This window comes from Astatotilapia calliptera, chromosome 16 (assembly GCF_900246225.1).
Source record: "Astatotilapia calliptera chromosome 16, fAstCal1.2, whole genome shotgun sequence".
Lineage (NCBI taxonomy): Eukaryota > Metazoa > Chordata > Actinopteri > Cichliformes > Cichlidae > Astatotilapia > Astatotilapia calliptera.
In genome coordinates, this window is record NC_039317.1 from 32,826,112 (window position 1) to 32,853,042 (window position 26,931).

Sequence of the window (26,931 nt, forward strand, 5' to 3'; positions counted from 1 at the left end):
TTTTGTTTTTTAGTTAAAGTGGCCAAAATATTATGGAGCAGGTCCAATGCTAAGCAAGTCCAAGCGACCAGGAAAAATGCATTTGCTCTGTGCACCAAAATTGCATTCCCTTCATGGATCGCCAAAAGTCTGAGCAAAATGACCTGGTGCAGGTGTGTTTGCTGCTCGGTGCATTTTTCACAGGAAGAAGCGGATGCGAAGCGCTCATAACATGTTGTGTAACACAGAAAGTACCTGAAATGAGTTGAAAAACAGCTCACAGTACATTCGGATTTCCCAGCTTGGTCCCTGATATGTATGAGGCATCCCAACGAAGATGATGTAGTGGATGCCGAACACCAGCACGAGCACAAGAGTGGACTTTGCCAGTTTCCTGCGAGGACACACACACACACAAGACAGAGGTTCTAGTTTTCATATCGAAGTGACTGAAAGCAGCCATCGTTACAGTGTACGGCTTAACTAGCGGCAAATTAGTTTGATGTTTGCCAGGTTAATACTTTCTCTGGATGCAGAATTGGCAGTGATTTTTTTTTAAATTGCCAAGCATCTATTCTTCACACAAGCTAAGCTAATTCTCCTGGCTCGAATACAAAAGTACAGGACAGGTTTTCAAACTTGTTGCTCGGGGAATGTTAATTAAGCAAGGTAACTAGACTGCAGAACTAAAGTATACTTTTTCAGTTTATCATTTAGGCTCAGTCTTGGGAGAACGTGCAAAATAAATGATTTTAAGCAAACTCTGGGACTCCGTTTCCCAGAGCATATAACAAGCTTCAGTCTCCACTTCTGGCTTCAGTGAGAATCCCGTTAGTTACCGTTCGTCTAAATCAAAAAGTGACAGATGTTTGAATGCATCAGATAAAATTACTTCTGTTCTGTTGGGACTATTTCCTGGTGGGCATGTATTTGACCTGTTGTTTTTGAGCTCACTGACTAGAAATCAAACTGACAGCTTTATGAATGCTTTATAAAAGCGGGAAGTACCTCATAGTCTTAGCAATATGAACAAATACACGTTCCAGTCACTGCAGACGGCTAACTGCAGTCCATCATCAGCTCATCAACAACGGCACTGAAGTGTGCACAGTTTCACTCTCAAGCATTTAATAAAGTAAATGAACATCAAAACAAATACTGTGTTAAAGTTGACTTATGCCAGCAAGCTGAAACACATGTGCACACACAAATGTAGTGCCAGTGCACACGCTCATTAAACAGTACAGACCTCCAAGGAATATACTGCTCAGGGATCAGTTCCATGCTTTTCATTTATGAGACCATCTGACTTGTTTTGGATTGTACTGCCTTTGGCCTGAAAAACACACTGAAATGTCTAAACTGCCTTTAAGCTCAGATGAGAACTTCATGTAATGACTCATCCTGGAAAGTGAGGAGCAAGTTTGCAGCCTATTAAATTTCTGTTGTCCCTTGTACACCCCCGGGGGGAAATGGGCACAACAACTCCAGCAAAAGATTGCTACAGTCTGCAACAGAGGAGCAGTTTGAACGTCACAGTAAATTAGATCATGCGATGAATTTAAAACTTTCTGACAAGATGCATAAAAGGCTGGAAATACAGGAGAAATCCTTGAGCTTTGAGGATTTCTCCTAATGTGCTGTAGTGTGTTGGTGTGGCTCGTGCCAGGATCGCAGTTATAACTTCGCTTTTCATCTGTGACAGAAATATTATGCAGTAGTCGAAGTTGTCACATGCACATCATTTTGAATTTCCTGTACGAAAAAACAACAACAAAACAAAAAGCAAAAGCTAGCAAGCTAAGAGCAGCTAACATCCCTGCAGAACGAAAGTGGGTGTTCCCATATTATCCTGTAATTAATGGGGCTTAGAGGTGGTTTTTAAAATATGTTCCTGTTTCTTAATTCCAAGCATAAGGTTGTGTTTTCAGGATAACATTGGCTGTTAAAAGCCAGAGTTCAAAAGCACTCCAACGACTGTTTTCACATGACTTACACGGTGAACGTTTGCTTTGCACTTCGTGTGCATGCATCATAACAGCAGACAGTCGTTTCCTTTAATGTGACCAAAGAATAGAAATGGTTGGACCAAATGTAATTACTAAAGAGCTGAATGAATACTGATGCTCCGTCTCTGAAGAACGTTTTACTGTGAATGTTTTAAAATTACCCTTTAAAAATCAACTTGTCAGTGTTTCTTAAATTTCCAATTTCGCTGCATAAATTGAAATCAAAACTTTAATTTGACTAAGGCACAAGGCTAAACATGCGTATGCATTTAAATCAAATGAAAAACAAATCTCACAATATTCTGCATGAAAACATCGATGCACCGGACATGTGAAAACAAAGAATGAACCTTCATTCATGGAGGTAAAAAGGCAGATTTGGCGTGATCAAAGACATCATCTGCAGCCAGTTTAATGTTTTTTTAGCAACAACTTTGTGACCTTAGAGAAAAAAAATGAAACAGATTTGTTTTTCATGTTTCATCTCATTAGTCCACCCACAGCATTCACAGGAAGACACTGCAGGCTTTTGCTCAAAATTCATCAGCACATATTTGGCATGGTTTGTTCCAGTCAAATAAACTGATTAATTCCACGTGCAGCCTCATAGCCATCCTTTGAAGTTCTGCAATTATGGTCACCAAACGTATTTATTCAACCTTATAATCTACAGTTAGACTGCACTAACACAGATACAGACAGATGGAACTGTTTCACTCGCCTTGTCAGTTCCTCAGATCTCGTCTGTATGAATAACTGAAGGGACTGTGCATTACCATGGGGGCACATACGACCCTGGCTGTGGTATGTGTTCACTGACTGATGTAAAGTGCCTTTCAGAGCCATCAGTTACATCAGAGTTGTACCAACCTAAACAACTGATGATCAGATCATGTTTCTGGTCTGCTGAGCCAGTCTTTAGTGATACTGCCACAGCAGAGTGTGGAAATAAAGAAAAAAAACCTTGATTTTCCACAGATTATGTTGCTGTGACGAGAGCGCTGAGCCTGAACGCAAAGGTGTTAATTTACTGGTCGATATAGACTCTGTTCCTGTTCTCAACTGCGGTCATGAGAATCACATCGCGGATACAAGCACTGGAAAAGGGCTTCCTCTGAAGGGTGCCTCGACTAAACTTTGGAGTGAGCGTTGCTGCTCCTCCACACTGAAATGAGCCATTTGAGGCGGTCTGGGCATCTGACTTGAATTCCTCCTGGACCCCTCCTACATGACGTGTTTCAGGCACTTTCTACTGAGAGGAGGCGTCGTGATGGATCCAGGACCTGCTGGAGAGATTATATCTCTCAGTTGGATTGGGAATGCCTCGCTGTCCTGGACAAGCAGAGGGAGGCATGGAAAAATTAGCTCACTTAATTTAAAGCAGAGGAAACCAGTGCACAGCTTGGTTCTAATTAGTTATAATGTTACTGTTGATCTCAGTATGTGAATCTCTCATCAGATCCCTTTTGCATTTCCATTTTCGTAACTGCTGGAACAGATTAGCAGAAAGATGACTAAGACAAAGTTTAATGGACGTGTTTGTGTCAAAATCTAAGAATCAAATCAGTTTTTTACTTGATTCTTCGATTTTGGCCGTGTGGGTTCTCATCTCCTCTTTTTTTGGAGCTGGAAAAATAAGGTGTAAACAATTTTTCCTGCTGAAAGATGAACTCCTTGTGGTCCATTAGCTTTTTTTTTTTTATCTCAGTGATTTTGTCTGAGTGTGTAAATGGTCTGATTCCGAGAAATAAGCTAATTGAAAGAAATCTACCAAAAGGATTAAAAAGGGAAAATTAATGGGAAAAGGGAAGAAACGGGGAAACTTAGAGAAAATAGCGAGAATGAAACAAAGATAAAGGTGAGGAGGACGAGAGAAAATGGAAACCGGAAGATGGAAGGGTAATTTGATTGCTTTATAGCACAGAAAGTAAGGAAAACATTTCTTCAGTTGAGAGTAACTGACTTTTTGATTAGTTTGTTTTTTGTCAAAACTCAAGAAGTGGTACATTTTAGATTGTGTTTTGCTTGTGTTTTCTTTCACAACATTAGAAGTGATTTTAATTTTTTTCTGCAGGTTTTTTTGTTTTGTTTTTTTACCTTTTTGGTGACTGGGATACAATGATAAGGAAAACATAAAATACAAAAGGAAAACTACAAACATAAACTGACTGGAACCTAAAGTGGCAAAAATACTGAGGCCGGAAAACACTGAGAAACACGAAGGGAACTTCAATAACTTCAGGTTCCAACAAGGGACAAAGGGAGAATGAGACAATATGGGAAGGTGATTAGGACAAGTGGAGACAGCTGGAGACACAGCAGAGACAAATCAGGAGTAACGAGACAGGGGAAGCAAAACAAAATCAAAATAAACACTGAGACAAAAAGGTAAACAAACAGAGACATGGCTGACTTCACAAGACAAGACAAAACCCGTGGAAGAGACAAAGGGAACAGGATAGGCAATAACTAAATGGAAAGATAACAAACAAACACATGAATAGACTAAATACAAGGATCTGACAGAGGAGGAAGGAGACACGGTGAAATTTTAAACTCAACACACAGAAAGGGAAACAACAACACAAAGACAAAACTGACTTCAAAAAGGTGGGACGCTACACAGAGACAGAGTGGACATGAAAGGGAATCAAATTACTGAGAACTGAGAAATATGAATAAACTAGCAAACAGCGGAAATACTAAACTAGGAGACTAAACATTAAAAAGTAGACTATAACTATAATAATGACTCAGATCTAGATAAACTAGATAAGAAACTCTGAATGGAGGAAAAACACTTTGTGTTCTCATGTTTGCATTGTTCAGTTTAAAAGTTTTAAAAACTCAAATAAAACAAATGTGTATGACGTGTATTCAGCTTCCAGTTTACTGGATCATTATCATCTTTTCTGACAAATCGTCTGTTCATCTACACAGAACGACCTCGCCAGCGGCATTCAGAGCTACGCTCCTGTCAGATAATACACTGTAATTATACGGTTTTTATCTGACACATTGACGCCAGCACCAGCAGGGGGGGAAATGGTGATAATTGCAAATGTGGAAGAGAGAGAGTGTGTGTGTGTGTGTGTGTGTGTGTGTGTGTGTGTGTGTGTGTGTAATTTTGTGGAGACACTTCAGTTCTCACAACCCGAATAATTATATTCCAGTATTACATCTTTGCTAAAGGTTAAGGTGGGGGCTTGCGTTGGGCATATAGTGCTTATGTTAGTGTGTTTACTCATCTGAGCCTGAGACAGACCAATCCCTTTGTGGACACGGGAGTACCCCAACCCCATCTATAACAGCCCCTGGCCCCACATTAAGCACTATCGCCTTCTTTTCCATGAAGATCAGCAGCCAAGGCAGTCCCCACGTTTTTATGGTTTCGGGATCAATTTTTATTGCACTGTAATTATATCTTCATTGCAAGAATAGTTTTTTCTGGTAAGCGGTTGCCGCGTTATTGCAGACCCACGCTTATCAAGCTAAGTGAGCTTGTGTTTGTTTAGCTGTTTGCTAGTGGTTGAAGCTGAGCATTGGTGGTTATCAGAGGAACAGTAAGGTTAGGAACACCAAGTCTAGCCCTTACCCAGCTGCTAATGGATTGACCGTGTTGGAGAAAAGTGGTCAAACTTTGTTAAACACGAGTGTTGGAATCCCCCTGACAGCCACCAGGATGAGGAGTACAGCTGATGGCTAGAATCAAGTTACTGTTACATATTTTGCACAGAAATCTTACAATTTCTGTCACTTTTCTCCACATTTCCTCGTCGCTTTATAAAAAATTAATTTGAACCAAACAGCTCCAGCTGTCTTCACAACAGCATCTGTTACTTCCTGTGAGGCTGTGGGAGTGTGTGGGCGTGGTGTTGTCCTCTCCTCCTCCTTCTTTATTGCCCCTCCCCTGTCTCTCTCTGCCCCTGCCTTCTCCTTTTAGGACACACCTGCTGCTCATCTGCCCTCGTTTACCACCAATTATAAGCTGGTGATATAAGCTGGAGAAGAGCAGTGTGGCTGTGGGAGAGGCTTTTGGTGGAGTTCCTCTGTGCTGGCCAGTGTGTGAGGCTGGTCTAGGTGTGGAAAAGGCCTGCTGTGTGTGACCAGCCCCACCGTGTGTGGCTCTTTGAGTAGTTCTTAACTGAGCAGTGGTTTTCCTTAAGGGACGGTGGCCTCCATTATTTTGTGTGGCCTGCCTGGTTATTGTTAATAGCAGCGTTGCTGTCTTTTTCTGTTGGAGCCTTATAGTTGTTTTCTTTGTTTAAGTGGTCGCCATCTCTTTGGGTTGACCTGTCTGATCTACCATTAAAGCAGCGGTGCTGTGTCCTTCTGTTGTTACTATTTATGTGATTGAGTTAATTGATTATAATAAAGATATTTTGTGTTAACTACCTCTGCCTGGTGTTCTTTTCATTTCAACCCGGATCCAACTGTTACTGTCCCCCACCCTCTTCGCCTAGCTTTCATGTGGGGACGTAACAGCATCAATAAGCTTGTTGATTTTTGTCTTTATTTACATCACATGGTGTGTATTTCTGTGAGTTCACCTCATTTCATAGACTTTGTACATAATTCTGCGAACCCACTATTAAAATAATCGAGATGATAGCGCATTAAAGTGAGAACTAAATCTAAATGTTTTTGGTTAACAGAAGTTTTTTTGGGGGGGTTTTTTTGCAGTTTTTTTAGATGAAAGAAATAAAACCAGATGAGCTTAAGGATGTGAGGTTCAAAATTCAAAGATTTTAGCAGATGACTTGATATTGTCAAGGAGAGACCAGTTTGACGTCTTTAGTCAAACTTTTTACGGGACTGAGAGGCAGGAAATTCAGGGTAATACTAATGAAATATTCACTGAGGTAAGGGAGATTTTTGAAGTTATTAGGTCTAAACAGAAAAGCACAGCTGCATGTATAACCGTATAAAAATGTCATTATTCATTTTCACTACTGCTCTGGTCTTGATGGAAACCAAACTGGAACTTGTCAGATATTCTTGTCAACTGGCTGGCGAGCCTGATGAGAAATGGTTTCCTCAAGAATTTCAGAAATGAAGGGAAGTTTGAACATGCACTGTAATTATGTAAAACAGCCGTATCTGTGAGAGGGAGGACACTAGCTGTCTTGAAGCAATCATTTAATGCACCTGGATAAAAGAGACAGATCGCTAACTGAGAGCAGCATGGGGGGGAAAGTGACAGGCAGAACTTTTATATGAAATTTGTCAGGATTCATTTTAGTTAGAGAAGAGACAGATGAGAAACTATGTCCAGGAGATCAGAGAAAACTCAGATGATAAAGACTTGAATTTTGATCTGAAAGAATTGAGCTTGCCAGCAAAGATATTTAGAACTTTTTTTACAGCCGTCAGTAGAAAAGATTCTATAAGTTGATCAGCTGTGGGTCAAAGCATAGACTAGAACTTCTTCTAAATAGAAGGTTTGTGGTCTGAACCACCCTTACTTCAGCCTCGAGTCTGTTAGAAAGCTACTGAACAATGCATTTCCCCTAATGTAGATAAAGCATCATATTCATTCATTCACAGAGCGCTCTATACAACCCATCTGTCTCATACCTGTGGCCAATCATCATAAACTAATGTGCTCATCTTTGGTCTGTGGGAGTCTGTAATATTTTGGCACACTGAGAATTAAACTCAGTAAATATTTGATGCTGCATCAGTGGATCCTTCACTTGTTGCTCTGTTGAGCTGGGGTTAAGAGTTGTGCTCAGATTCACATCATTATAAGAGAATCTAGTTCCGTAGAGACCTAACACTGCAAATCAGTAAATATTGTCTGTCTGCAAAATTTTCAAAGCTTTCATCCTCACGTCCTAAGAGCTGCAATCAGAAGGCTATCAAAAAAGAAAAAAGGCATGTTTTTTTTTTTCCATTTAATTTCATGTCATACACACTGTAGTCTTACACTAGAGTAGTCCAGCCCTTGTATCTGACCATTTTCTAATATATTTCTAACTCTGGGGATGAACCAGTGGACCAGTGTTGTGTCGACACACAGCAGGCAACTTGGAGCCACTTGTAAATTGTACATTTAGGCTCTTTGTCACTAGCAGCCTGTTGCAAAGATGCATAAATTGTTTGCATTTCTTTAGCTGATTCCATGAGAAATACAAAAGATAACACAGTTTGACAGCCGTAAAATTATATCTTTGACCAATTAAGTGATTTCCAAAGAGCTAGTAACTGAGAACTCCGTTATATCCATATCTCACCATGGTGTGCAGTTTCCTTAAAAGAAATGAGAAAACTGGACAAATGGAGGACAAATGAAAAAGTGGCAGGCCTAAAGTAATAACAATCTAAAGCAAACTGACAGTATCTGAACCTTATGTCCTTAAGAAACAAGACAGAAGCCTGACACAGCACCTGACTGATGCATCTGGGGAGTGAAACGGTGAGTTATCAGCACATCAGCATTCACGAGTAGTGACATACAGAGGCATTTAGAGCAAACTGCAACCCTGAGCACAGGATGAATGAGTGGCGTTACAGAAAAAGTCATTTCAAACCTGTACTGTTTCCTGGTGTCGTATCGCCCTGCGTTCGTCTCTCGTATTTTAGTGGCCAGAACTCGCACGATGTTCACAAACAAAATAAAGTTGAGCTGGAACAGAAGAAAAGCAAAGACTCTTCATATTTTGACATGCTGAAACTGTATCATATACATAAAATAAATGAAACCTTTTACAGTGGTGATTAATTCTGATCAGGACACAAAGACTTGACGGCTGTGTGGGCTGGACGTGCAGAACGTCAGCCAGAATCACGATTTGATTCGCTGTCTTTCGGTACACTGCACGAGTGTGTTTCTAATAATCCTTGTTCACCTGTACACTTGTTACAGAACTTGATTTTGTATATCATAAGGTACGGTGTGGAAGTAGGTCTATTAATCATAGCAAAATACCTTTAGAGGCTTACTAACTTCTCCTTTGGAACTTTTGTCATTTCCTCTACGAGACTTTAATGAGACTTGAGCAAAGTAATTTAAAACATGCAAATTGAGGCTTATGTTTTATGCCACCAATGACTTAGTAATACTTTCAGTCTGACACTATGCACCACCTGAATGAGCCTGAATAAGCTTCAGAATCCATATAAAACACTTTGAGACCAGCATCGCTGCACACGTAGACATAATCCAGACATTAAACAGTGAGCCAAAGCACTTTACTTAAACCCACACCTCCTGTGAGTTCATACATTTTACAGTGTTTGTGTTCACTCTTTATCTTCTGCATATTTCCTTTTTAGTATCATAAACACATTACACAGACAAACTGATACAAATGTGACTGTGCTAATTGTAATTGTTGAACATGTGCCAAGGTTTAACCCAGAAAATGAGACCATGTGATGAATTTCAGCTCTAAAACAACAAACAGCCATATTATCACATTTCCAGAAACAGTCAGAGCTTGCAAAGAAAAGCGTCTGGACTTCTTTAAGTTACTTGAAGACGTTTCACCTTTCATCCGAGAAGGTGGAGGGAACTCAAAACTGGATTAGAAGAGCCACCTCCACAGGACAAGACTCAGCTGTCCATCTGCATCTTAAGGTCAAAGGTCACTCTTTCGAGGATGCCAATGTTCACATTTTGGACAGAGAGGACAGATGGTTTGAAAGAGGAGTGAAAGAAGCCATCTATGTCCACTGTGAGCGACCATCTTTGAACAGAGGCGGGGGTTTACGACACCAACTCTCTGCCATCTATAATCCAGTTTTGAGATCCCTTCCCAGACGCCTTAACGCCCACTCACATCCTGGGCCATCTGACCTCAGGAATTCGCATGATAAGGTGGGGCCAGGTTTCACAATGAGCTCACCTGAAACCCTGGCTGATTGGGACCCACGCCCAGTTTCCCACCTTGGCTCAGGCGATTAGAGGATCATCAGGGGGTCCTTTGTCCCTCTGTGGGGGGAAACTCCCACTAGGTTTATATCTGGGACTCCCCCCCCATTTGACCTTAGAACTGAAGAAGCTTCTTGGATGAGAGGTGAAACGTCTTCAAGCAACTTAAAGAAGTCCAGACGCTTTTCTTTGCAAGCTCCTTTGACTACGATGACCTGGATGACTGAGAACCTTCACAGACATTTCCAGAAATACTGATTATTGACTGTGCTAACTATGAATGCTATCATCTGTGCACTATAAGCAATGAAAAACACTGAGATGAGATGTCTCTTCTCTTTGTGCTGGGTGTCCTTTTTACACCAACTGTATGCAATCTACTATAACTGCCTGTGTGTGTCTGTAAGCATACTCGTTTACTTATAAACTTACCAAAAAACATAAAAAAATAATGTTGTATATCAATTATGTGTCCAACATTTTCAGTAAATAATTAGCTGACTGTATCATTGCAAGCTGTGTAAATATGAGGCTGCATTTTAACAGCACAGTAGTCCTGCAGACACTAGACTCATTTTCTGTTCTGCCAGTTCAGATATGAACGTTTGTGTTTAGCAGCTCATTAAACAGAGGAATTAAGAAATTAAATGTTTTTGTTGTAACCAGAGAAAAAGCATAGTTGAAATTAGAGACCATTTTGTTATGCAGTCGTAGTGTTCAAAAGTAACCCAGTGTCGAACAAGCACAGATCTGTAAAATTTTGTAACTATAGTTTCCACTGACATAACCAGCAGGTACTATAATAATCAAATCTGTGTGCAGACAGACAGACAATACTCAAAATCCCCAAAGTACCAAACATTGTTGGCTGAGCTGTTAGTAACAATCAGACTTTTACCATTAATCACTTAATATAACAACATGGCCTCAACTCTGTAAACACACAATGGACATTTCATTAGGTACACCTGTGCAGCCAACTGCTAACACAAACATCCAATCACATGGAAGCTGGCAACAGTGATTCAAAAAAAAACAATCATTACAACCAGTTTGCAGAAGAGCATCTCTGAACCTTGAAGCAGATGGTCTGCAGCAGCAGACCACACCAGGTGTCAGCTGAGAACAGGAAACTGAAGCTACAGTTCATGTGGATCACCCTAAGTGGACAACAGAAGATTGAACAAACACTTCCAGGTCTGATGAGTTTCTGTTCCTGCTGTGTCATTCAGAAGGCAGTGTCAGAACGTGAAAGCGTAGATTTATCCTGCTCTGTATCAGCCATTCAGGCTGCAGGTGGCCTGAATATTCTGAGGAATGTTTCCAGCACTTTGCTGAATCTGTGCCACAAAGAATTAGGGAAAGAAAAGTTGGTCCAACAAATGTACACACATTAAGTCTTCATTCAGTAATTTTCTATAACCAGCAGTGAATTTGTCCTGATGAAACAACGCTGCCTCTGATTAGAGTCTGTAGGTGAGTTTACCAGTGGGAGCCTGGTGTAAACTCACAGCACGCACAGACAGACACAACTCGGAAGATGTCTTTGAACAAACGTGCAGTTTTAAGTAGCTTGTTCATTAATTCAGAGGTTTTGCATAAGTGCCACTCACAGAAAAACACTGCATGAATAGACTCACTCTTCTTTTTGTTAAATTGTGATGTTAAAGCAAGTTTGATATTAAAAAGCCCTCAGTCCAGAGGAGTGATATTCCACGAAATTGATATTCAGTTTTCTATTGGAGAACTATAATCCTGTCATGAATCGCTGTGCGGCAGGCTGGAGTTGGACCCAAAATGCAGGACTCACAGACTCAGGGAGGTGAACTCAAAACTCAGCTTTATTTGCTGGCAGGGGAAAAAACATACAAACTAATCTAAACTGGGAACTTAGAAAACTCACAGAGAGACACAAGTAGATCCACACAGCATGAGGAACGACGCGACACTGACTCAGAGAAACACAGGGTTTAAATACACTGGGAAGTAACGAGGGGAATGAGACAGAGAAGGAGGGCACAGCTGGGAGAAATCAGGACTGACGAGACAAGCAAAGCAGGACGCATTCACATGAGACACGGACCATCAAAGTAAAACAGGAAGGATCACACAGAGACGCGAACTTGACACAGTGGAGACAGCAACTAAGAAATACAGAGACATAAACCATAAGGCAGAGGACTCTAAGAACCAAAATACACAGGGAAATACTCAGCTGGGAACACAAGAGACTAGACTAGAGAGAGTAACAAAAAACCAACCATGAGAACATAATGCACAATGCAGAGTGACCGAAAACAAGAAACTCAAACATGCAAAGACACACAATTACACAGAACAGAGGGGACACAGAGAGACATGAAGGGCAAGGGATCAAAACTAGAAGCCATAGAATAAATCACACACAAGTACAATAATACAAAAATCACAAAGAACTAAAAACGCTGGGTCAGGAGACCCAGGACCGTGACAAATCCAAAAGTAATTCCAAGTATTTACTACTAAATATTGAATACAGGGTGCGTGTATTACCTGCACATGTAGTTTATGTGAAACATGGAGCACTACATCATTACCAGTGTGAGACGGGGAAAGTTGGAGCCTTTTTAATGATTTGTAGACCTTGGCCTTCTCAGTGCCTTTATAAAAATATCACAGCTCTGATTATCTATGCAGGTTTTTCTTTTTAGAAACACGGAGAGTTCATTAAAACCGTCCTGAGGTCATTTTCTCTTGGGGTTAATTGTGCTCAGATGTATCTGCCTGAGATTCTTATGCCCTGAGAAATTCATGCACACACACACCTACGTGCGCATGTGCCGCATAGTTTTATCTCCTGTGGAATCTATTATTTGTACATCAGCGGTATCATTGTTGTAAGAAGTTTCCTATTCGGTGATCTAAATTTGAGGGATGGTCAGCCCGTTCTCATCAGTGCATCGGTTAGAAAAACGACCCAACGTTGCTTTTTCTCTCTACAGCATTTTAAAGGACACGAGGAACCAGAGGATACCAAGAACACCTGTTCTTCATCCGAACAAACAGTCTGTACAGCAGTCAGTTTCACGCACGAGTATTTAAAGGAACAAACACAACCTGATTTCACTGGATTGTAGGATGAGCATGTAACAAATGTGGGGCTGTTCTCATCCAGTGATTTATTCATTTATCAGTGACCAAAATATTTCCCCCCTTTATTTTAATTTAGCATTTTAGCCCCTAGTAAGGTCTTTAGTGTACAGTGTAAACTAGCTCGCTGCACGCTGGCCTTACATGTAACCCCAGAAAATTTTCTCACTGCAGTGTTTTGAGCTTTTCATAGCCTTACATCACAATCATAACCCACCACATGTTAAGATAATGAAAAGGGGATTGTGTTACTTTGATGTCCAAATATAGAAACTATTTGTCACAGTCGTGGGTCTGTGGCCCAGTGTGTTGAGTAGTTTATTATTTATTTGTTGCATTATTGCTGTCTGTGTTTTGGTCCCCTTGCCCCTCGTGTTACTCTGTGCTCCCTCTGTTTCTGTGTCATCCCTGCCTGTGTGTTCCCTCTGTTCTAGGTTAGTCAGGTCTCTGCATCTGTGCCTTTGCATGTGTGTTGAGTTTCCTGTCTTATTGTGAAGGTCCGTGTCTTATGTCAGTGTATTCAGTTTGCATCCTCCCTGTCTCGTCATGTCGATTAGCTTCAGCCACGTCTCCCTCCTGTGTGCAGTTTCCTCATTTCCCTATGTGTATTTATAGTGTTTGTTCTCTTGTACTCGTCACTGGTCCGTCTGTGTTACCTCCCTGTGTTATTCTGTCTCACCCTAGCATTATCCTGAACATCATCCCGCGAGTCATGCTTTCAGGTTTCTTTAGTTAGTTCCTCCCAGTTTGGTTATTTCTCAGTTCCTGTCCTCACCACCTCTGTGTCACTCTGTATTTCAGAACTTATATTCAGAACTCTGCTGCTCGAGTCCTCACTAAGACCAAAAAAGTGGACCACATCAGTCCAGCTCTGAGGTCTTTACACTGGCTGCCTGTCCGTCAGAGGATAGACTTTAAAGTTCTGATGCTGGTCTATAAAGCTCTGAATGGTTTAGGACCAAAATACATCAGTGACCTCCTGACCCAGTATGAACCATCCAGATCCCTCAGGTCATCTGGATCTGGTCTTTTATCAGTTCCCAGAGTCAGAACCAGACACGGAGAAGCTGCATTCAGCTTTTATGCTCCTTATATCTGGAACAAACTCCCAGAAAGCCTCAGATCAGCTGAAACACTCAGTTTATTTAAATCCAGGTTGAAGACTCACCTGTTCTCAGCTGCATTTGAATAAAGCACCAAATCCACACTTTTAAGCTTAAATTTCAAAACTAACATTTTAACTACTGATTTTATCTGTTTTGATTTTATATACTGTTTTGTTTGTTTGTTAATTAGTTTGTTTGTTTGCTTGTTTTAATCAATTTTAAATCTTGTTTTTGTTTCTAATGTCTCTGTAAAGCACTTTGAATCACCTTGTTGTTGAATTGTGCTATACAAATAAACTTGCCTTGCCTATTTTCACCCCATGTCAATAAAGATCACTCTTCTCATCTAAGTCATTGCCTGCATCTTTGGGTCCTTCTCTTACTCCACACGGCTTGTCTTGTTAGCCGTGATACTATTACAGAAGTTCAGAATTACACAAAAGGGGATTGATGCAAGGAACACCTAAAACCTTAGTTAAGCTTTGTATTTAACCTCTCAGGAAACAGATGTAGCTGTCCATTTGTTTTGACTTCTTTTAAAATTGCTCAGTAGATGCACATTTACACAGGCTGGTTATGGGGTGCTGGCACAGATGCGCTCAGTCAGACGGAACAACTTTCACATTTGTTCACAAGAGCCAGCTCACTGTAATCCACTAGAAAACAAAGGAATCTGCTTTTGGAATGACCTACAGCATAGAGACAGTGTGGAATAACAAGTTTAAACTCCTTCACCTCTATCCATTACATCCAAACAGTACCCACTGTTAGGGTAATCACATGAGACACGCTATTCCTCTTACAGATAATTCTTTTGGGAGAGAGAGAAGAATAATTGCTATTTCTTACCAAGGAGGACAAAGACGACTCAACCTATTGACCAGAAGCACAGTGAGCCAGCTCTCAAGTCTTTTTTTAGCACCCTTGACTTTTCCTTTGAGATAACGGGAATACACCGAGGTCTTGTACTGCCTCCCAAATTAGATAATAAGTTTCCAGGATGGCCTTGAGGCCCTGAGGAAACACCAGGTAGGAGGCATAGGAGCAAAGATTTAAGATCACCCACAGAGTCAGAAAGGTTTGTGTATGACCTCTGGAGACCTGTCCATGAAGAAATGCTTCATGGCCGCATGGAAGAGAACGGAAAATCCTTTCCTATTTCCTTCAGTAGTGCATTTTTTATATTTTATAAATAAGACCAGAATTCTTTTTATGTGTCATGATGATTGATCAGTCATTGAATGTGTGTGTGTGTGTGTGTGTGTGTGTGTGTGTGTGTGTGTGTGTGTGTGTGTGTGTGTGTCCCCACATAATTCTTATAATTATGCCACAAGTAAATATTACAAAAGTGGCAACTTTCATGACTCAATCATAGTTTGAGACAGTTTATTAGCAACATCAAAAATTAAAATAAAACAAATTTTCTGTTTTGTTTTGGGTTTTTTTGTTTTGTTTGTTTGTTTTGCTTCCTCTCGTGGGTACGGCTGAGCTGAAGCAGTTCAGAGGAAAATAAATAAGTAAATCAAACTTCCTGCTGAGCGCTGCGCTGCGTTGCAGCTACCAGGTGCACCTGTTTGAGGTTATTGCTGCCAGGCACCACTTACTAAATCCAAGGATTTACTTATTTTCCCCCCAGCACACGTTTTCTTTTACATGTTCAACAAAAACTGAAAATATTCTATTTACACGTTGCTAATTTAATTTAACATTCTGACCATTATTATCTTAACTGGCTCATTACGCCTAACCAGGCTTTTACCTGCTGTAACAATTTGCCATGCTGATAAATCATAATGACTCCAAATTATATAATGTGTCTCTGCTGGGATAATAACAATAATAATTGCTTAATAATTAGAATTAGATGGAAGATATTTTATTTATTATTCTATTTAAAATAAATAAATAAATAAATAAATATTGGAATTACAAAAACGGCCCACATACTCTATTCTTCTTTGTTTCACAGAGAGCAGCCCACCAGCCCACGGATACTTCACCACCTCCAACCCATCGACTTACACCAGCCCTCAGGACCACCACTTGTAAGTATAATGAATCGATACTCAGCTGCTGTACAACTAATGCTGAGCTATTTTAAAAGCAAGTGAAAGATTTGTCACCAGCGAGCCCCCGCTGTGAGGATACCCCGACAGATTCAGACCACAATGGAGTGCTGTCAGCGCTTCATGATGGATTTCTAACTCAATCTGATTGTATGAGCAGATTCCGCCTGCTTTAATTACAGTAAACCCTTGTTTTTCTTCTAGTTGAGGTTAATAAATACCTGGCAGCAATTTAAGGAAATATGGCACACACGAGCCAGGCATCGGTGCTTGGATGTCTCTCCTGGCTGCAGCCCATTAAGTGTAACCTGGCACGTATTTGTGAGAAAAATGTAGACTAAGCATCTGATCTCACTGGCAGTGTTTTAACTTTGTGCTGGCAGAGTCTGCTTTCTATACAGATCCTATGGCAATCACCACTGACAGCCTGACAAGTCGCTGAGCACAAAAACGCCCCGAGCACGCACAGAGTGAGGTCACAGGTGCCGACCGGGCAAAAAAAAGAGCTGTCTGTGGACACAGATAAGAAGAAGCTTCTTCCAGGTGCTACCTCATTCATCAGAGGTTAGCTTCGCTCGTGGTTCTGCATACTCGATTCAGCAGATTCTTGCGCCGGATGACCTTCCTGTTGCAATCCCAGAGGAATTTATGTCTCCTCCTGGTCTCAAACCTTCAAGTGTTCAGCGATTGTGCAAACCACTGCATCACGGAGCCACACTGTCTGTGGACAAAGGTCCTCAACCTTATCCCACACAGTGACTCATTCTTCTCTGTGCCTCACTGAAACTCACTAGCTCTGCATGTAACTAAAATGATAAACAGACTGCCTGATATGGTGTTTTTTGTAGTCTGAGGACTCAAAGCTTTTTGCACTGCAGGCCACATTCACACACTCATTTATACAAATTTCACTCGATTATTTTTAAAAGTTTCTGACCTATCACAAACAATCCTGTATTTGTGATGGGGGCAATTTGGGATTCAGGGTCTTTGACATGCAGAGTGGACCAGTCAGGGACTGAAAATGAGTGTTGGTTTTGGATATTAGCAGACAGTTTAGTTTGAATAATGCTCTGATCAGACGAAAACTAAAGAAGCCACCCTCACTATGCGTCACATTTTTTTGATCGGTAGTACCCGCTGTTACAGGTGCATCGCCTAAAGTAATTATTTAAAATGCACAAGTCACCCTTTGCTCATTTTTACACCTAGTTATTTGCTTTCTGTTCCAGTTTCGATGTGCCGATGAGCTTATTGTGTGACAACTTTAATCAAAGGAGAACGACAGGATTGCAACAACTCAGTGTGCAGCGTGATCTGGATAATTGCTGCTCTTCCTTTGTGTTATTTTGCCTCTTCGTGCTCCCCATTGTTTTGGTTAGCTTTGTGGTTTAGCTGCTTGACTTGTCGTCTTTGTGCCTGCATCGTTAAGTCAACCGAGTTGTTTGTTTGTTTGTTTGGTGTACAATTCCCAGGAGGCTTTGGTATCTTTTCCTAATTCTTCCTTTAACTCTTTCATTCCTGCATCATAATTGATATGTAAGTTTTTCAGGCTTGTGCATATTTTTTTACCCCTGAATAAACCTAAATAGATCACCAAACATTTTAAGTGATATAATAAAAATTAAAGTTCATAAAAAATATTTAATATTTAATTCATGATCAGAAGGTTCAGTAAACATTTTCAAAAATGTGAATATTTTGGTAATTTTTTCATGGTTCAGGCATTAAAAGGTTAAAAAAGCAGGACGTGTCATGATCCTGGGCTCCAGCGTTTTCTGGGACTCTGTTTTCTGTTTGATAGTTTCCGCTTAACTTTGTTGCACTTTTCAGTTTAGTTATAACCTTTGCTTTGGTTAAGTTTGTATTCTGATTTTGTGTTCATCATTTTCTCTGTTATTCTCAGGTTTTTCCGGCTCTTCTATGTTCCCCACGTCTAGTATCTGTTTCCATCATATTTTCTGTTGTTAGGCAGTTTTGTCTTTGTTTACATCGTTCTGTCAATTTCATGTGTTTTAGTCTCAGTCGGGTTATTTTTGTGATAGTCTCTTCAGTTCAGTTTGCTTCCCTCGTGCTCGTTAACTGATTCGGTTCACCTGAGCCTTGTTGTCCTCAGCTGTGTCGCTTTCCCTGATTATCTCATGTCTATTTAAGTCCTCAGTTTCTCTCTGTTCTTTATCATGTCGTTGCCCCTCCCTCCTCAATTGTGCCCAGTTTGTTCTGTTATGAAATAAGTTCTAGTTTTTTGTTTCGGTCGCGTTTCTTGTTGTTTTCTATTTTGTTTCCCGGGCTGCAACAATAAAGCTGTTTAAGTTCTGTTTAGCCCGTCTGACAAGCCCTCTCTCTGCCTACCACACAAACAGCACACAACATTGCATGCACTTTACTACATCGCATTCATATGGTATAAAGGTAGTAAATGGCTTTTCCAGCCTGAGACCAATTTTCTGTGAACAACTGGTAAAAGAACAAATCCTTCTGAGTGAACTCTATTTAAATTCCATAGGTGGTGTTTGGCTTCCCGACACATGAGGGGAATAAGTGTGGAAATTGTAAGCAAAAACAAGTTAGCATTGTCCAAATGAAAGAGGATTGCTGTACACCTTCAGCCTGTTTTCCAGCTGTGGTTGGTGAGCGTGCCTGTGTGCTCCTTCAGATTTATTCCTTAGATTCAACATGTTTCAGATCCAACATATCTCCCATCAGCCACCACCGCTCCGTCTGTCCAATAACAAACACGCACCACTAAAAGTTAAGTGCAAGTGCGAAACCACAACATAAACAGTCAGAGTCACAAGTCAGAGCTGCATGATTGTTAAATATGAAGCACAGAGAAGGTGTTAGAGTGAAGGACACGCGGTGGATCCACCAATCAGAAGGTCACAGGTTGAGTTCTTCATGTGCCAGAACGGTGTGTTTGATATTATTCATGTGTGAATGGGTGAAACTGGCTCATGAAAGCACTTCAGTGGTCGATAAAACTCAACTTAAAGTATTGCAATATCACTCTATTTACTGTTTTTCATACTCCGGCACACTGAAGCCTCGAGAGAGAATAAAACGCTGCTTGCAGTTTGTATTTTTAGATTGCTCCCTGCCAAACTTTCAATCAAATCTTTATTTATTTCTGATCTGTAAAGGATACTGAGTGCACACTGCTGCTGAACTGGTTACCAGCAAGATCTTAACGTGAATAGGGAACAGAGATTTTGAAAGATTTAGTTAATATTTATAATATTATTTCTCTTATGTTACAAAACTGCTAATTTTATTGGCTTTAATTGGAGAATTTCATCTTGTAGTAACAGCATCCAAAGCATAAAATCATAACTCACGTTTAATAACTTTAAATAACCAAATATTAGAAATTCAGAGGTTATGAGAGAAAACTCTGCATTTCAGAAGACAGTCATATAGAATGAGCCACCGATGCTTCATCGTGCTCAGCAACAAGTTGTTTGTGTTCATGGAAGGAAACTTCAAACCTTTCAGGTTACAAGCAAGAAATTCAAAAGCCTGAAGTGAAATTATAGAGGACTGCCCCTTTTTACAAAAGTGTATCCTTGTGAATTTTCAAGCTGCATTTATAGGCAGCAACAAATGTAGCACTCTTACCCCAATCGCTGTCAAGATGGGAACCTGGTAGATCCATTTGATGTTCCCAGCGCTCAACTCCCAGCACCTGCAGGTGACACAGATGCAGAGGAAGGAAGAAGATTCTCAGTGAGAGAGGCAGAAGCAAAAGGTGATGGTGTCATTCAGAAAAGCAGACTGAGTAGAGAAGTGGAACTGTGTAGAGAAACTCTGAAATGCTCGAGACTGCAGTGATGGTGTGATGATCCTAGTGTTTCTATTATTTTTTCCTGTGACAATAACTGAATATGAGCTTCTTTTGGAGGTTTTCACATCTTTAAGTTATATTTTCTGGATTTAAGATGGCACTGATTTATTTTCTGTGCCATCTTTGAGTTAATGTAGGGATGAATTTCAATTATTGTTTGTCTTTGTTTCATATAACAGTAGCCTGAGGTCCCTCAGTGCTATTGCATCTGTTCCTCTCTTTAAGTATTCGCATCCTCTATTGTTCCCTGTTTTCTTGTTTCGTGCGTCCTTCAGGTTAGTTTTGGTTTTACTTCCTGTCTCCGTCTTCCCCTGGCTCTTCTAACCTGTTCCGACCTGTCTCTTGTTGTCTAATCAGCCCTTTGTGTATAAATAGTCCTGTCTCCCTTTTGTGCTTTGTCGAAGCATCTGTTTCCCTGTGTGGTGCTCTCAGTGGTCTCCTGTGACTTCTCTTGGTTTCTAGACTTTATTTATGGCCTAAATGCAGGTTTCTGTTATTTAACTCTGCCTCTGGTTTCCTACATTTGGGTCCAAAGCTCTACGCTCAATGCTTTTAGACACACAGAGCAAATAAAAAGGTGTATGAATAAAGTCAGAAACAGGCAGAGGTGTGACCTACTTTAGATACTGCTAAAGAAGAACTAGATATTTTCCATTTAACTTGTTAATACATTTTAAATTCAAAGGAGAATGTTAGTTTTTTCATTTTTGATTATAATTTTTTTAATTTACTGTTTGTTTGTTTTTTTAATCTGGGGTTGTTTTTATTATTTTGGGTTTAATTTAATTTCCCAATTCTAGTTTAGGTCATATCACATTATCTAAATATTTTGATTAAGGATTTTAAAATGCCAAAACGTCAGCTTGTATTTCTTGCAGTAGTTTGTGGTGAATATTGTCATGTTGCACAAACCAGGATATTGACCGACTGCCTGCATTTGTTGTTCCCGTTTTGACTTATAATTCCTGTGGTCTCTCATGTTTAACTCTCTAACAACTCTTTTCATTATCCAGATTTTGCCTTGTGTACTTCAAACATTGGCAACGTCTGAAGGTGCTTGATTTGGTATCAAGCACTCCAAATCAAGCATTCTTTGCATATCAAATCCTGTATTTCACTGATTCAAATGTCACCACAATTAAGCAGTGATTACAACGTCCCGCCTCTCTTCTTATTCATTTTGAAGTTTATTTTTTCCAAACTTTTTTGGCAGATGTTTTTATAACCCTGTGAGGTCTTAGTTATCAGTGGAGATGGGCCCAATGCTTACACAGTCTCTGTGGTATCACAATATGTCATTATAGTTTTTATATCATTTTCTTAAAGATGGTTATCCTTCTGACTGGCTATTATCTACATTTTGAACACAGAAGACAGTTTTTACACAGTTTTTACAAAACACAGGGTTAGGGTTAGGTTTTGGAGGGAGGGCTGGAGGACGTCTTACACCTCGCAGGGATAATCTCGTTAGAGTCTGAGTCCTCTCTCTCTTACCTTGCATCTGCCACTGTTGCCCTGACGATCGCCCACACTGCCACAAAAACAGCTGGAACACCTGAAATTAGACATAATGCAAAATGAGATGTTTTGCAAGTGATGTCATATGTGCTGTTTACCTGATTTATTTCCCAGACTGCACTTCACATTGTTTGTCGCTGTATCTCTGACACATCACAATACAGAAGGAGAACCAAGCTGAGGTGATCGTTACAATTTAAAAGCAGCCTGTTTGCTTTATTGACAAAAGTGTAAAACTGTTATTTTAAAATAATATTCAGTCACGACAGAGTGGATCCTGGTGAAAGGTGTTGTATTGGTGTTGTAAAAGGTCACATTACTCAAAGGTCACAAAGTAGGAGAAATAAAACCCGACACGGGCATGTTAGCTAATGCAGGCATCACACACAGAACATGACGTGAATGTAAACATCAGAGTAATCCCACATGCTGGTGACATACAGACACACTTAATTACACATTCATACTTCATGATATAACGCCCTCCGACCCAGCAGCTTTGATTCATGGCGAGTCTCAGAGCAGCACATTCAGCCTCTCCTGTCAGGCGTAATTCTTCTGTCTCTAAAGAGCTTTTGTGTGTTTTCTTATGTGTACACAAACACACATACAGGGACTTCCTAAAGAAACTTCCAACTGCACTGTTACTTTGTTCAAACTGTGTGGGTTGTTATTGATTTCCCTTCCACTCCACAGTTTCTAAACCATTTAAAAACACTTAAATGTACCAGTGTAAAAACAAGAGTAAATGCATTAACTATTCGACTAAGATTTGGTACCTTTGGGGAGTAATATGTTTAAACCTAAAGAGTGGTTTTGTAGATTAAGTTACACCACATTCTCATTCCCAGAGTGTTAAAGTCAGTTGTTTAGTCATAAATCCACAAGGACTCCTTTTGACTTCAGTGACTACAAGGTTTAAAGTTTCATCCTCCCGTGAATCTCTGGAGCACTTTAAGCTCAGCTGTTACTTCAAGATCGCTCCTTAAAATGCTTGCAGAGGGCAATTTTACCACGGCCTTCGACTTGGACAGAGTAAACATCAGCTTCTTTCAAACCTTCAGATGAAGTATCGTGGTGGTTATTGTGCAGCTGGTGCTGAGAACTGGGTCTCCATCTATGGCTTAGTAGTTTTAAACTAGAAGTATGCTTGTTGTTCATTTCAACATTCCCAGGGCAGTCCACCATTTATGTCAACTGGAGTCAAACCGTACCATGGCGAGGTGGCTGAGAGGGAATATTCAGTAACATAACCGGAACCATGGCCAAACTTCACAGTAGTGTTCTTGTGCATCTGAATGGGTGCTACTTCAAAATCACTCCCTTTAGGCATGTTTGCAAGTCTGCAGTTTCACTACTGTCCTCAAACTTGTTTCAGTCTTGTATGTTGACTGTCATAGTTGGAGCCTGAGCACTAAAAGTCCAAATGCTCTATTGCACAGGTGTCGAAGTCCAGGCCTCGAGGGCCGGTGTCCTGCAGGTTTTAGATGTGTCCTTGATCTAACACAGCTGATTTAAATGGCTAAATTACCTCCTCAACATGTCTTGAAGTTCTCCAGAGGCCTGGTAATGAACTGATCACTTGATTCAGGTGTGTTGACCCAGGGTGAGATCTAAAACCTGCAGGACACCGGCCCTCGAGGCCTGGAGTTCGACACCCCTGCTCTATTGTATCTGCTCTGTTTACTAATTCGTCAAATGAATTAGCTTTTTGGAGGCCTTAACATGCAACAGCTAAATCACAGAATTTAGCACACACATCAGGTCTGGTAAACATAATTTCCTTAGAGATTAATAAAGTATTCTGATTCCAATTCTGGAAGAAAAAAAATTACATGTTTATTGGTTTGGGGTTTTCAAAATGCCACCTTTGCAGGTTATAAATAAGTATTATGGACACACAGTTTGAGGTACATGAATGAAATTTGGTACATATGTGTAACATGCAAAGACGGACAACAAAGTCTATGGCCTCCCTGACCCAACAGGAAGTCTGCCATATTGAACTGAAAATGGCTTTTTCAAACTCCACGTAGAGATTTTATCGAATAAAACTCATATTCAGTCAGTTTAAACTACAGACTTGGGCAATATTAAACTGCTGAACTTGCATTACACGCACATTGTCTAATCTCGACCCAACTTTTCAGGTATGATAAGGATTTACCCCTGAACATATTTTAATTGTAATACTTAATAGCTGTCATAGTGCCAGGAACAGGACATGCAATGATTTCTGCTCCCAGTTTGACCAAATCCATCTCAAAAGTGGTCAGAATCAACATCAGGTAGTGATGATGCTTCAGTGTGAAACTGTAAGCAAAAAAATAGTGCGCTTGATATACGAGTCTGAAATTTGGCAGCCTTACGTAATACCTCAAAATGTAGAGAAAAATCTCTTGGAGCCATGTCCCAAAGCCAGCAGGAAGTCAGCCATACTGAATTTAAGAATTTACTGATGTGTACTTTAACAAACCCCACCAAAACATTTCGTCAGATCAACATGAACAATGGTGATCTGACAAAGTGCAAACTGAACTACTTGGTGATATTAAACTGCGAAGATTTTGAGTTTTCATGAAAGGTCATGGTGGCATGACAAAGTTCAATTATTCATCACAGGACGCACCTTGTCCAGTCTGTCCCTAACTTCACGTGCTGGATAGGACACGCCTACGTGCTAATATTAGGTCACACAGTAGGTAATAATCATCATTTAATCTACCGTGGCTCAGGGAGTTGGGAATCGCATCTGTCACCGGAAGGTCGCCGGTTCAATCCCCGGGCTCTCTGTCCTGGTCGTTGTGTCCTTGAGCAAGACACTTTACCCTACTTGCCTACTGGTGTTGGCCAGAGGGGCCAATGGCAGCCTTGCTTCTGTCAGCCTGCCCCAGGGCAGCTGTGGCTACAACCGTAGCTTGCCTCCACCAGTGTGTGAATGTGAGAGTGAATGAATAGTGGCATTGTAAAGCGCTTTGGGTGCCTTGAAAAGCGCTATATAAATCCAATCCATTATTATTATTACGTGAAATTTAAATTGTTTGTTCCACACCTGATCTACATTAGTGTGATATACGGTTAGACAACTGACAAACAGTGGGCACAGAAGGTGTTCAGTAAGTAAGTGACGCAGCACCCAATTAGCTTCCTAAACTGAAAACAGCCACATGTCCGTGTGAGTCTAGTCAACCGCAGCATGCCCGAGATGTAGCTCAGCTCGACCTCAGCACGGGTCGGCTGAAGCTGGCCTGGACGTGTGGCAGGGTGCGAGGGCCCTCTCGTCGCTTTTTGCAGCTTTAATTGGTCATTAAATCTGAGTCTCCATGTATGTCTGATTCTGAATTTTTAGCAAGTTTCAATTAAAGAGTCCAGTTTCCAACCCAGAAAGCAATGAACTGGGTCAGAAATGCAATCAGCAGCATACATGTCCTGTTTATTCCCACATTCAGAGTTTTCCACTGCGAATTAATCCAAACGCTATCCCCGATGCCTGAGAAAGCACATGTGGGGTAAAAGATTTCAACTCTGGTTTCTGCCATCAACCCACAGTGCTGTCATTCTGCACGCACAAAACGGGGATTTCATTTTTTCTGATGGTTTGCAACTTTTTGCACTTTCACACAGTGAAAAAGGTGTTGAATGATTGCTGTGCTGACACACTAGCAGAGATCCAGTGAACATCGCAGGGGCACCTGTGCAATTTGACAAAATGGGACTTCCAGTGAGCCACTAAAAACAGCCAGACTGGAAGCCATTTGAACATGACCTTAAAGGACCCCTCTGATTCATTAGATAAGCATCAGGGTTCCCAACCCTACCCATAATTCTGGTGCCTAAGCTAACCAGAGTGAATGCTGATGTAAAAAGCCAATGTTGCTTTTCTTCTCAAAACCTTGAGCCACTGCATCAAGGCGCCAACGTCAAATGTGTGACAGAATTTCACTTTTTGATGCTGTGGCGATGATAATATTTTAAATTGCTCCACCAGAGACCATAACTATCTGAGAAGCACAGATACTAGCAAATATTACTCTGAGGCAGGAAAGGAAACAACCCACACTGTCACTGTGTGAGAAGCTAAGACGACGATGTGAGATCCACTTTTGCAAAAAGAGAAATTAAATGTGACAGAACCATTTTTTCTTCCTCTGACATCATTAACAGCAGCATTTATAATGCACGTATTCTATTGCCACTGCCACTTAACTCATTAAGCAACTCCTCAAATCTGTCACACGCTCTAAATTGTATTTGGATGCATGTGGAATTACTGATGGTGTCTCCTGTTCATGCGGCTTCACAAACAGACGTGATAAGATTGTGACTGTCGTTGGCCGAGATCAGCTCCTCATACCTCTTCCCTCTATCATCACTATAAACCCCTTCTCTAAATGCAACAGCTTCAATATTGTTAGCATAATTAATCACTGGAACTTTAATTGGGTGATAAGTGGTCCCCGTCCTTCAGTATGTATATTCTGCAGACCAGACATTTGAAATGAATTCTGTATCTTATCTGCAGCTCCAAAGACAAAATGAAGAAAGAGAGAGAGAGGTTGGCAGAGCTTAAAGGGAGTGTGGGAGCAGAGAAAAGAGCAGGGATGTAATCATGATCTTGTGTTAGTCACCGAGTTTCTTCACTGGGAAAGCTAATGGCTTATAGATATTTTGCAGCGAGTGCTTGACGATAACTGCAGATGGAAACAAAACACCGTGTTGTTAAAGGAACCGTTGGGCTTTCATCTAAAACATGACAAATTAAAAATGTGCTAAAAGTGTGTGTTTAGGGCAACTTTACCAATAAGACGACTTAAAAATGGTTGATAGTGAACTCTAACAGATATATCTGCAAAGTGTTTTACCCTGCTGGGGAATGCTTCCCCCTCTTATCTCTTGCTGGTGTCATGCTGTCGAGCCAAAGCAGCTCAAAAATGTGTGCTGAAAAAATAATTAGTTCAAAAGAAGGCAGGGAGTGGCGGCATCATTATGTGGATTCATCCCCTCCTGTGAATGAACACATGGATTCATAAAAGACAAACCACAAGCCAAAGAATGGCTGTAAATTATGCAAATATACAAATCAGCTTAAGAAAATGCATCGCATTCCCTTTATATTCCTCAGTCATAAATTTTAATAGTATTATTTGGTATATGGAGGAATTTTACAGTAACTTTTTGAGAATGTTTTAACGTGTCTGTAAAGCAAATTTCAGTTAATGAATCAGGCGACCCCAAAGACTTGAGCAGAAAGGCTATTTATTTTACAGAAATAGTGCTTTAATGATTTAAAAAGCAAATGAAATTTTTTTTTAAATGTCTGATTTAAAATATGTTTAAAATAATAAAGTTTGTACATTTTTGCTTGAACTGTTAATCCATTATTTTCCAAATGTTTGTTAAAGCTCCT

At 40.4% G+C, this 26,931-nt stretch overlaps 1 protein-coding gene across 1 annotated transcript in view; it reads right to left on the reverse strand.

Annotated features, from left to right (window-relative positions):
• The window catches only part of pth2ra (parathyroid hormone 2 receptor a), an 80,865-nt gene that overhangs the window by 19,755 nt on the left and 34,179 nt on the right, over positions 1–26,931 (reverse strand). Inside the window, exons 8-11 of the mRNA XM_026144345.1 lie at positions 21,501–21,561; positions 19,781–19,847; positions 8,522–8,616; positions 235–373 (exon numbers count right to left, since the gene is read on the reverse strand). Coding sequence (XP_026000130.1) covers positions 235–373; positions 8,522–8,616; positions 19,781–19,847; positions 21,501–21,561 — 362 coding nt within the window. The remainder of the gene's footprint in view (positions 1–234; positions 374–8,521; positions 8,617–19,780; positions 19,848–21,500; positions 21,562–26,931) is intronic.